At 40.5% G+C, this 13,234-nt stretch overlaps 1 protein-coding gene across 1 annotated transcript in view; it reads left to right on the forward strand.

Annotated features, from left to right (window-relative positions):
* Positions 1-10,423: 10,423 nt before the first annotated feature.
* LOC103457617 (uncharacterized) overlaps positions 10,424-13,234 on the forward strand; it is a 37,388-nt gene continuing 34,577 nt past the window's right edge. Inside the window, exon 1 of the mRNA XM_081597490.1 lies at positions 10,424-10,685. Coding sequence (XP_081453616.1) covers positions 10,595-10,685 — 91 coding nt within the window. The 5' untranslated portion in view covers positions 10,424-10,594. The remainder of the gene's footprint in view (positions 10,686-13,234) is intronic.

The following is a 13,234-nucleotide window of genomic DNA, read 5'->3' on the forward strand; positions in this document are numbered from 1 at the left end:
AGATTCAAATTGTGAATGCTCAGTATAGTTAGCATAGCTACCAACGACGGCAGATAAACAGTTTTCCTGTAACAATAAGTTGTTTCTCCACCATGAGCACATTTAGCAGTGAGTGAATGAAGTTGAAGTTGAAGTTATCTACTGCAGCTTGAATAAAATGCAACTACATAGCATTTTTTAAAAAGTCTGGATGGTTTTATGTATATTTTGCACGTTGTCTGTCACTGTTGCTAGTGGTAAGAGACATTTCAATGATATAAAACTAATAATAAAAAATTTAAGCAACTTATTTGCTGTATTGTATGCAGACTGTTGCATGTAAAATTCATTAGCAGTAATTATTGTGCTAGTATCAGTACTGTCTTGTACACTTAATAATTAATCTGTGTGGTTTTGCGCAGGTTCTTTTATTTTGATGAACGCTGTTGAGACATGAGAGCGACAGTGAGCGCCTTCGCTGACCAGCCGTTACTGCGCTTAACTGCCGTTGGCTCGCTGAGTCAGGAGTGGTCACTGTGCTCTATGTGCCCACTGGTGGCGAACCATTGTAACTGCAGTACAGCGCATCTCAGCAAGAGAAGTGCAGCTTAAGAGCACAGCCAGCACGAGAAAAATGAAAGCAAGTAAACAAAAAAAGAAAAGAGAGGGGGTGTAATTATTTCTGATGTCCATTCTGTCACAGTTAGTTTAAAACGATTGTTTTGCAGTTCGGTTTGTCTACGATTATCCTTAAGAGATGTCAGTACGAAGAGTGCGACCTGATGAGCTTCCTGCACGGGACACTCCCCAGCGGCAAGATCCAGCCAGACAGCCCGATCCCCCGGGTGCTGCTCCGCAAGGTAGGCCAGCACAGCCAGGTGCCCCAGGACTTCGGGCACAGCCCTCTCCATCCGCAGGGTCCAACAGACCACTTGATGCGGCCTCAAACCTAACCAACCGATTGAGGGACATGCAGGTTCTCGGCCTACCCAAACGAAATGGCGGTAACACACACCGTCAACCACGGGATGGGGCCGGTGCCAGACAGGGAAACGGGCACAACCAAAACCACAGGCACAGAGGTGCCGGAGACAACCCGGAAGTAGCGCGCTCATCCGTGGTGGTGGAGTACTCCCGTGTATATTCCAGTACCTCAATCTTGGTGAATTCACCTTAGAACGAATGGAGGACCAAGGGTTCCATGTAGAGCATTTGGCTCTAATTGGGGTGATTTTGGCTCTCCGAATGGACAGAGACTAGGGGGCAGCTGCTCGGCAACAGATAATTGCTGAAGCACTAGTCCCTAACTTCCCTCTCCAGCTGTGTCTTGGCACCGAGGAGGCGAGAGAAGAACTGGCAAGAGTCTTGGCTAGTGTCCAATGCTTACGAGATGCCAGATGGTTCCTGGACGGAGTGAACCGAATGACGGACGTGGATGGTGTAGTTGGATAAGTATATAACAAATACCGGCCAGTGGATGCCCGACACATCAACCGTGCAGAGACTTGCCTTTATCTTCTTGATAATTACGAGTCCTGAGTGTCATGAAAGGGATAGATGCATGTACGGCAAGTTTATCCTGTTAATCTCATTCACGACACAGGGAAATCTGAGCTGGCCAAAGGGCAACAGAATCATGAACGACCTGAGAGCTCTCATGCCAGTGCTGACACAGATATACAGGCATGAAGACTTGGCTCTGACCTGCCAGAACTTCGGCCACTTCATAAACGATGAGAATGCCCATATTGTGATGGCACGCTGGCTGGCCCAGGTGCCTCAGGGTGCAGTAAGACTCCGTGTCCTGCTGGCACAGGCTGTGTATGGCTCGATCTCATCGCACGAGCCATACACAGTCATCCCCACTTCCCGTGGCCCATTGTGGCTCGATTATATCCCGGGGAGTGGGACAATATGTGTCGCGCCCTGGAAGCAGTTGACGGGAGAATCTACTATGGATTTAGAAATGACCTCGGACCTGTACGGGCCATGCTGTTCAAGCCAATTGCGTGGATCGTGCATACACTGTTGGTTTCACTCGGAGATGCAGCTCTCGCGAATTAGAAAGGCATTCTTCTCGATCCTTGGAATAAGGATGTTGTCCTCTGGGTGATTGATGAGTACGTTAAGTCCCTAGGCGACCACGATGACCATCTTTTCGATGCGTTTATGGAGGATGAACTCAGCTTCTACAAACACGTCCAGGAGGCTGTGGTCCGTCATCCGAGCCTGGCTACAGAGCTTGCTCGGATGGATGGGCATCGAGGGGCCCGCATAGGGGAAGAGGACCCCCCCAGGGGATGAGGAGGACGACTACAACTGGACCAAAGAAAGCAAGGCAGTTGCAAGCCTTTAAAATTGCGACGCTTTATATGGGTCAGATAGACTCAAGAAAATCTAACAGTAGTTGCGCGGGATTGGGCAATTTAATTTTTTGTCATGGGGTCCAAGATTCCTGGCAATGCCCTAATGACAACGCTCCCATCTTCGACAATCTGCCGCCAGGAGGGGCGATGTCTCCATTGAAGAGAGGAAAACGTTTGAGGACGCCATCAGGAACCTGTACAAGCAGCTTGATAACAAGGTGAGGCTGACAAAGAAGAAGAAATTCATCACAGACGTAAATTAATTTACCGTTTCCTTTCTCCAGGATGATACAATCAACCAATACTGCTGAGAAGCTTAAAGAGCATCTCAGCAAGATAAGTGCAGCTTAAGAGCACAGCCTTGGATCAAGAATAATTTGATTTTACATTTTTGTCTGATTTACATTATAAAAATAAACTTGGCGTCATCTTGGAAGTGTACTTTTTACAGTTTTTTTAAGGAAATAAATATTTTGGTGGTCAGTCCAATTGTACAGCATTTTTAAAAATCGAGATTTTTTTTTAGTTTAAAAACAAAATTCTCCATTGTTGCTCACGTTTGTTTTCTTTAACTTGTAAATCTTGTAAGTCCAATGTTGTTAAATCACAGCAGTTTGTTTTATTTATGATACAGAATAACAGGAAATGTTGACCTCTACACTGCAAAAACACAATTACTTTGTTCTGATTTTTAGTGAAAAAGCTAATAACTTATTTTTTTGTGTGTTTTTTCGAGACAGCTGCTGGCGTCTTACGGAGCGGGATGATGAGAAGATCCAGGAGGAGCTGTGCCGGCTGCAGAGGAAGGAGAAGAGGGAAGCAGCTTCAACCTAAGGAAAACTCACTGATGTCATTAGTGTGACAGGAGTTTTTCTGCCACTGGGATTCTGAAACATCTATATGTCCATGCAGGAGAGAAGCCATTCAGTTGATAAATGCCAATAAATACATCACTCAGAAGTCTTTGAGTGATGTACTTTGCAATCAAAAGTAAATGGTAATTTGCCAGAATTTGGACTGATAAAAGACATATATTTAGTTGATTCGACACTATTGTTTGGAATACCAACCTTTTCAAACTGTACAATATGATAGTAATATCATGGCATATCAAGTTGAAGTCCCACACCTTGCATAGGCTACTGAATTAGTGGATGCAGAAAAACTGGTGGATTTTATCCCTTATTGCACAATCAGCAACAAGAGCAAAACCTTTGTACTAGTAAAATACTATCTTAGAGACATAATTGAATTGTACAATGAAATATAATCCAGTGTGTGTTAATAAGATAAGACAAACTTCCAGGGGAAGAAAAAGTCCCCAGGAATAAAAAGAAGTATCAAAAAGACACCACGGAGATTCCTGGACAATTTTGAGTTTGGATTAGCCGATTCAGTTTTTGATCGATGAAAATAACGTTTTGAATTTTATTTCTGAATGGAATGGTTGCTCGGAACCAGGGGTGGACCCAGGGGCCTGGCTGGAAAAACATTTGTACATAGTTTGAATTATGAGCCTGTTTTTTATTTGCACAAATAAGTGAGAATGAAAAAAAAATGTAAATATGTTCTATAATGTTGAAACTGTTAATTTGTGATGCAAAATCTGTTCTTTATGTTGAAATGCAGTGTTTTATTTTCATCAAAACTCTAAAATCTCATTTCGCTTTTTGTTTTTTCTTGATTTTTCTAAAAATTTTAATAGTGGTTTATTATCAAGTATATTGTAAAACAATGCCAGGTATTGAAAGTTCTAAATGAATGTTATCACAGACTCGCAGACTCCCTTTAATCATTTGTTCAGAGTTTCAAAGACTGTCAAAGAGCTCTCTGAAGAAATTGAAAAGATCGGCTTGGTATATTTTTTCCCTAAAGGATGTGCTTTGGGATACGTAGTTACCAGAGGAATGGGAAGTTTTCAAAAGGCTGGAGAATACAATCATTTAGTTTCAGGTTGGGTCAAGCAGTTAGGATCAAAAGCAGCATTAGATGTCTGTCGACTTGTTTCTGATGCTATTGCTAACAACAAACTATCCCATATTACTTTTATGAGCTTGGATCTGCTGGTAAATAATTTATTTAGCTTCTATAAACCCAAATTCATACCAGAGTTGTATGTTAATGCTGAGTTGCAGTAGGACCCTTGATTCAGGTCCAATGTAGGTCAATCTTGCGCAGCGACCTACAGAAATCTCATGTTTGTGTCATGGCCACTGAATATACTTCAGACACAAAGTATATTCGTGTCTGAAGTTAGTGTGAGGCATCAAAACCTCACACAAACTTTTATAAATAGACTTGTTAAATTTTAAAGTAGATCACTCTACAGAAGTTGACCATCTTGTGCGCGTCCCGCGTTCTGCGCCCTCTGTAATGGGCCAGTGTCCAGTCCCTCTGTCTTCCAGGTGCTATTCAGTTCCCCTCTGTTATATAGCAATGGTCCCTCCCTTTTTTTATTTTTATTTCAGCACGAAAGTCCCACTGAATAAACATATTTTCTGTCCGGGACTCGGCGCTGAGCTAGCTGCTAACAACGTTAGCACTCTGAGGACAATCACGCTAGGGCATAAAAATAATATATCTTACATATAAACGCTTGTCTTTCCAAGTAACTGTTCAATAAAATATCTGAAAATACAATTTAAACGATGCGATCGTTACCTGTTAGAAAGTGGGCATTGCTAACTCCGGCATTGTTAGTTTCTGCACCTCCCGTTTTTGGCTGTATCTTTTTCTCTATTAGAACTGTTGGAACAACTGTACAGGACACAGACTTTAGGTATTTTGATGCTGGATCAAGAGAAATAAATGGGCTGCACTTACTTCCTGCCATCCATCTGTATGGGTGACGTCAGTGCTACGTCATCTTAAACCAAGTTAATATTTTCTCTGTCCTACTAATGGATTGATTTCTTGTTTTTAAAAACCTGTTTGAACTAAAAAAAAGATTTCATTAACGAAATATTCTCTGTAAATCACAAAATTTCACCAAGTATTTTTGGTCTAATTTGTTGTGCAAATTTCTTAATGCACTGGAAATAAAACACAACTAACTTAAAAGTAACTTTTCAGTAAGATATAGGAACTTGTATTAGAAATAGGAAATAAATACTGGTTCCATTTGTAACAGATCTGGTTATGGGACTACAAAAACTTGAGCCGTGATAGACAACAAGTCATTGTTTCTTCCGTATTTATTTAATCTGTAGAAGTCAAGGTTTTGTGTAGTTGTCTTCTATGGCTGCACAAAAACAACTTTTACAAAGAAAGAAATAATGTCTGACTAACTTGTCACAAGAGGGCTAGAAACAGCAACTGTTGAATGTATTAAAGTTGTATTTACAGCCAAAATTGTCATGATCTGTTCTGCTTTCCTTAATTGTTTCTTCATCCCTGCCACCTGTGCGTAATTACTGCAGCTGTTTTGAGTTTCTGATTGTGTTGTCACCAGTATATTTAAGTTCACCTGTGTTTCTTTCCGTTAGTGGAATCCTCTGCGTTCATTTAGCTGCACTCTCAGCTTAGTTTTGATTTACTGTTTGCCATCTGGATAGGTTCTGGTTTGAAAATAAATCCTGTTAATCCTTTTTACGCTCGGCTGGACTACCTTCATTCACCAGAATGCACAAACCTGAAAAACAAAGTATTCTATTAACATTTAAGAATAAAAAACAATCTTCCAGAAAAACAGAAATGAAGGTACAAACTTTCAGGTAGCTGTTCCTATGGTAACATCCAAGAGCAACCCTACCCTAAACAGGAAGGGGATTTCTCAGGTTCAAAACGGCAAAATTGATCACGAGTATGCTAATACCCTAAATAGGCTGGAACAGATGAGGCATCTTGAAAAAAAATACGTGTATATTTAGAATATGATCCATATTATCTCGGTAAAAAAGACTTCTCTTATAATCTTGAGGATTTACCCTGCATCCAGCCGATCCACATAACTTAACTACCTGGAGCCGCAGACCTCATGTTATACGACGAGCCAGTACATTTTCAAATGGAGAATACAATTGTTTAGTTTTCATGTTGGGTCAAGCATTTAGGATCAAAAGAGAGAAGCATTAAATGACTGCCGACTTGTTTCTGCTGGGTGAGCTGTGAGTTTTATTTTAAGTAGTCTATGATAACGATGCCATCGCTGACAACGAAGTAACCCATGTTATTTCTATGAGTTTGGATCTCCTGGCAAATTTATTTAGCTTCTGTAAACCCAAATTCCTGCTGGAGTTGTACGTTAATGTTGAGTCGTAGGATGCTGGATTCAGATCCAACGTAGGTCAACCATTCGCAGCGATCTACAGAAACCCCATCGTCTGGCCACGAATATACTTCGTAGCCAGACACAAATCATTCATTTTCATATTTTCATTTGTGTCTGGCATATTTTCTCCATCCTACTGATTGCTTGTTTTTAAAAATCTGCCTGAATTAAATTAAAATAATACATTTCATTAATTAAATATTTAAAAATATATAAAAAAAGTTGAATTGAGTTATGTTTTTATGGTATTTAAAATGTTAATTGGGTTGCTCTGACAAAGAGCGCTTTGGTGTTGCTCCGACACGGCTGTTGGAAAAAAAAGAGAAAAAGATAAAGAAGGGGTACAATTAGGGCACAATTTGTCAAGTAAATTAAATTTGTAGTGATGAGTTTTCTGTGTTTATTTTAGGATCTGTGTTCTCTTGAGTCCCTGTGATGTCCTGTCCCTTTCCCCTTGATCGTCTCCCAGGCGTGTCTCATTCCCCGTGCTTGGACGGACGGGGTTAAGGGTGAAGGGAGAGACGGAGACCGGAAACAACCCTGAAGCTTAGGGGCTCCGCGGCTCATCCAACAGCATTGCTCACTTGAGAATCGTTCTCATTTAACTTTGTAAAACCACACAACATAACCAGGGCACTTTTTTGAGGGTTAATTTTTTTTTTTTTAGCTTTATTCTCCAGGTTCCAAAGAATGAAAATGGATTTTCGTGTCTGCAGCAACTGCGGGGGAAGAGAAGCCAACACGGCTGAAATCAGTCGGGAAACATGCCGAGTGGCCATGCTTTCTACCACATCAGAAACCCATCTTACAGCGGCGTCGCCTCCCTAAGGCCGAAGGATGCAGCTGGCTTTCCTGCTGCCGTAGACTGGTGGACCACAATGACCAAGTCGCCATACGGTCTGCGTTCCAGCCACTCTTTGGCCTTGGAAACAAAAAGGGCACGAAATAAGCAAAAAGAAGCACATTCACAAACTGCCATGGCAATTCTCCCAGACTCGGAGGAAGAATCCGTCAGGATCTCCACCACTGTGGGCCTCAAGAACAGCCGGAGGAGCATCACGGCTTCGCAATAGTACCAAAACCTGGTCTCTTCCTTCTCCGTCACGCGCTGGCCTTCCTCTGTTTTTCACGATGCCTTTCACGTCCTCCTGTGCCCTGAACAGGACTCTCTGGCAGTTGAAGACACTAGACTCGGTGTCGATGACCATCTTGGCCCTGAAACTACATCATACACACATGAAATTAATTCCGTCCTTACTTCTTTCAAATTAATGAGAGAATTTCACGTCAACACCAGAAGTCCGTCAGCACCCCCGCTTGCCTTTTGCTGTGCTGCGCTTGAGGTTCCTGGTGGCAGACCCAAGCGCCTGGGCAAAGGCATCGCACGCCATGGCCTCCTCGCCTTCCCAACGTCCTTTGGCAAAGTTGACGAAACATGCTATAAATGCCACTGACTGGCATATGGTGGCTGTCTTCAGCTTGGCGACCTTCAGCATACTCTTATCTTTTGGAGCTTTGAAGTGAAGGCTGCTGTGACTTGCGCCGCACCAGGGTCCAGAAACTTCAGCCAGCGGCGCACGTGTGCCATCTGGGGGGACCCTTCACTTTGTCCTTCGGAAACCGTGGAACTATCGTTAACCAACATTTCACCGGGATTACTTTGGTCCAAATCCTTTTCAGAAAATAAATAATTCCATACCCTTTGGTAACTACGTACCCCATCCCAAATCCTATTGGGGAAAAAGCATACCATTGCAATGTTCTCATCCATTTCTACAGAGATATCCTCATGAGGTCATCTGTGACCTCATCAACAAGCTCACCTTCCAGGTCAAGGTCTTGCTTCTGATTGTTGCTATGGAAATGACCAGAACACATAACCTGAAATGAAAATATTAATCTCTCAAGTCATTGTCTTTGTTCCTCCTAATGTGAGTCTTCTCTGGTATTTTGAATAATTTACAGATATGGATTCTAAGCTATCCAATGATGGAAAACACATGGAAGTCAAAAAACCTTTTTACTACATGTGTCATGTGCACTAATAACTTTATTTGTAATTTAGAAGCATAATAAAAGAAAAACGGACTTGAGCTGATTTGGGAAAAATGAACAATTTCTTTCAGCCACTAGGTAGTCCAACATAAATAATAGGGATGCTCCGATCAGGTTTTCTGCTGCCGATCACCAATGAGGCCGATTACCGATTTTTGCCGATCACTTGGATTGACTGTTAATTTTTTGCTTAAGGTATAAAGGCTACTATGTGATCTGACAATTTTTTTAAATGATTGGCAACAAATTCACCTAATTTAGAAAAAAAAGCAAAATACTTGCAGGCACAATACAGCAGCTACTCGGTCAAAATGACAACTAAAAACCTGCAATCAGTAAAATAATATTTAATAGTAAGGCTCTCAGTATCATAAATTATACATGAGTAAAATAATCTGCCTATATCAAATAATGTCAAGTAAAAAAGGAAACACTCATTCAAAATGAAACGCAGGCTGCATCAAAATAAACAATCCTTCCTGATAGCATAGCTAGCTGATTGATGCTGGTTCTGATTGGTTGTTTCTGACCGAGCGGAGTAATTCTGCAGAACACAGGAGGCAGAGGAGTTGGATTTCTTTTTCAGAGATTATCCGTAGGACAACGAAAGTTTTAATACATATCTAAAATCTTTTAAGTTACGTGCTGCTTTAAGCAGAGGTTCGGTGTGAGAGTTCACTGCAGGTGGAGCAGAAATGGCGCCCTGTCTGTGAAATGGCGGCGGTTCGACAACGAGAACAGAACCAGCATCTTACACCGCAGCTCGAATACTTAAATTATCTTTCAGGTTATTTGTTTAGCTTTCCGACCGTGATCCTAATCCGGGTGAGAGTTTGGTAGCTGTGCGCTGCTTCACTGGCCGCTCCGGATGTCCTTTTTCCTTCATTGAGCCTCGATGTAGCCAAACTCCGTCAAGTGCTTGTTTTTTAAATGTCACATTAGATTCGTTGTGTTGATGCATTTTGACGTGCTTCACCCCCGAGGTAATTTTCCACCGTAACACGCAAACTTACCCGTTCACTCTCAGGGCGTTCAAGTTCCACACCACATTGCTTAGGATTTGTTGCCTTGCGCCTGCGCAGTGTTGAAAGAAAGAGTAGATCAGCTGCACGTGCAGGCTGCGAAGTGAGACACAGGTGATCGGCTATCGGCCGATTATGATCGGTGGCCGATCGATCGGCACACCTCTAATAAATAATTATATTCTAGGCTTTAAGATGCAGTTTGTCAGCGTGGGGCGCAGCTCTGTTCACCTCGCTACAAGTCTGGACATTTCAGTTGTGTTAAATGCTTTTATAGGATTGTTTGAATCAGACATTGTGGCACGTTAAATGATTTTTTCAATATTATACAAGAAAGCAGAAACGCATAAAATCTTCAGATTTGCCACTAATTTCTTAAATATTGTTAATTACTTCATCAGAAAATCTAAATCCCTTCATTTCTTATTATTTTTTAGGAATTGTATCTTGTTTTTGTAAACGTTTGCCTTCAAAGAAAGTAAATGTATCTATAATTTCTCTAGTGCAAATACAAGACTGTCCCTTTAAGAGTATTCTTTAGTTGAGTTTGACCAGACCTCTAAAGGCTAACACAGGTTTTTACGTATATTTTATGCATAGTTTGCAAACATTGCAAAGTTTTTCTTCTGCTTTGGTAATTTAAATTACAAAATATGATTTCCTTTCTTGAACAGAAAAGCCTTTACTCTGAAAACCTCTACAGGAAGAGTTGCGTTCAGAGCAGCGTGTCTCCTGCTCAGCGCTGTGCGTAAAGGCGCACAGACCCTGCGCTGGTTAGCAGGAGGATTTTCTGCTGTTTATTTCTCTGCTTCCTGCGGCTGAGATGAGAAGTGACCCTCCAAACATCTGAGAGGATTTTATTTATTTATTTTTTTTTCTGTCAGAATCTTGAAGGAATCGGGATGCCTGAACGCTGCAGGTGGTTGATTATGAGCTGGCAGACCTGCATCTGTGTGCTGCTGGCGGTCGCACAGATAAAATCTCAGCACAGAGGTAAGAGGATTTTAGGACATTTTAGGCAACTAATCATTGAAATCCTACAAATGCATTGAAACTGTGAAGAAGGTGCTAAAATATTGAGGAAATCTCATTAAAATGAATGTGTTGGGCTTCTTTTCTAATAAGTTTCATGGATGCAAAGAGAAGCTTTCCTAGAAGGAATGTGTCTGAGCTTGATGAAAGTGTCCAGGCTTGCTTTTTGGGAATTAAGGACAAATCTTCTCCTCGGCTGTCAGAGACACAGCCTGCTGAGTTTGAGTTGGATTTATGTCTAAAGGGTGTTACCTGGACGCATCACATCCAACACTGACTGGTTCTGCTGATTTTAACCTTTATGTGCTCATTTTGTTTTTATTTTACATCACTTTGGGTCCTTATTTTGTCTTTATGTGGCAGGTTTCTATCTTTTTGGAGGTTTTTGAGGCTTTTCTGTGGTTACAGGATCCATTTAAGTTGGGAATTCATATCTTTATATGGTCATTTTGCATCTCTTTGTGTTTGTGTGCCTTTTATGGATTGGTATTTGCTTGGGCACATTTAACTCCATTTTCTATCTGCCTTAAATTTTTGTTGCATATGAACATGTGGCTGCCAGAAAATAATCTTGAAGCGTCATTTCTTTGCATAGTTTTCATATAGGTATATTTAAAATCCTGTTTTTTTGCTTGATCCTGCCTGACAAAACTCTTCAGATTAAATTTAGAAAGAAAATATGGAGCCCCCAAGCCCCATTCACCCCAAAATAAAATTTTTAAAACTAACTATGAATCCACAAGCTACTATGAATTGGATTTAATTTAATGTTTGTCATTGTAAACATGTCCAACAGTGCAAACAATGTAGGAAATATCTATAATATAACCATAAATATGGTGATATTTACATTATTTACAATATTAATCAGTTGAATTTATATACACATAGAGATATAACCACCATATAATTAGTGCATGTGAGTATTCGTGGTGTTAATTGCTTTTGGGAAAAAGCTGTTTTTGAGTTTGTTTTTGTTTTTATGCAACTGTAGCGCCACATTTAAACTGTGACTTTATACAGTTGTATATAAACTTTAAACCCATTACAGATGCACCTGCATCCGTTGCAGGAAAGTAGGGGTGCAACGATTTATCAGTTGGACGATTTCCTACATTTTTTTTTAGAGATTGGTGATTGGCTGATACGTACATGTGAAGCCCATCTTACTCCTTGACCGACCCACCAGTTCATGTTTGCATGTTTAAAGTTAACTCTGTTGCAAAATTGGCGACTTTCTTTTTATATTTAGCACCATTTCAGATTTAAAAAATTGGTATCGACCAAAATCGGAATCGACAGATCAGGCTTTCTAAAGATTGGCCAGAAAACTGCAATCGGTGCAGATAAACAAAAATCGTGGATTAAGGTAGACACAAGCCAACAGATTGGAAAACTCACCACCACATGGTGTGTGTGGATGTGCATTAATGTATTTGTGGTTGGTTTGGAACAATGTGGTATCAATTAGAGGTAAGTGCGATGCCAACTCTCCCCAATCGCCTGGCAACTCCTGCACTAAACTACCTGCCTCCAGGGTCTCGTTGGTAGGCATTAGATACACACACACACACCACCAACAAAACTTTATTTCTACTTCTCCTTTTCTTTCTTAAGCTTTTTCCTCTTCCTGTACTTCTGTAATGTTCTGATAAAACATGCAAAGCTTCATCATTTGTTTCTGAACGTGCATCTGCTCAATTGCTCGGCTAATATTTGCATGTTTGCTCGGTTTTCATAGTTTTTCTTGTAACATATTTCAGTGCAGTTCCAGCAAAGGCCAAGAGATTTTTTCCCCATGCAAACTCACTGCGTTAGTTTAAAGATCACAACATTTAATGACTATTGTTTCTCTGCAGCTTTCACCTAAAAAAGTATATTTGTGTTTCTTTGTAGCTATTGCGTCTTTGTGGTTAATTTACAACTTTTGCCAGAAGAAGTTAATGTTTTAAACACAATTTTATGTGTTGTGGATATTTTTTTAAATATTCAGTTCTCTCATCCTACCATAGATGTTTTTCTGATCATTTTATGCCTATTATTGTTGTTCCTTTATGTTTCGTTTGTTATTTTGCAGATATTTAGACTAAGTTTTAGCATTTTTGTGTTGCGGTTTTTCTTTTTTTTGCATTTTTCTGTTTAATTCTATTGATCTTTTCAAAGAAAACCAAGTTAAGCTAATCAAAAATCCTTGAAGAATCAGTGTAATTTTGATACGTTTTTAACATCGTCTGAGAATTATGCATTCATTTTTAAGATCAAGGTGAATTTGCTCTTCTTAATTCAAATTTAAAGTTCAGATTTTCCTTTCTCCAGGGCTTGTCAGACCCTTCCAGTAACACAGACACTCATCTTCATGGCCTAATTTTACCTGGCGGCTTGTCTCTTTTGCAGATTACACACACACACACACACACACACACACACACACACACACACACACACACACACACACACACACACACATACACACAAATTGAATGTTATGCTGACATTCAGGCATGCCCACA

Source organism: Poecilia reticulata, chromosome 2 (genome assembly GCF_904066995.2).
Source record: "Poecilia reticulata chromosome 2, P_reticulata-male-v2, whole genome shotgun sequence".
In the NCBI taxonomy this organism is placed as follows: Eukaryota; Metazoa; Chordata; class Actinopteri; order Cyprinodontiformes; family Poeciliidae; genus Poecilia; species Poecilia reticulata.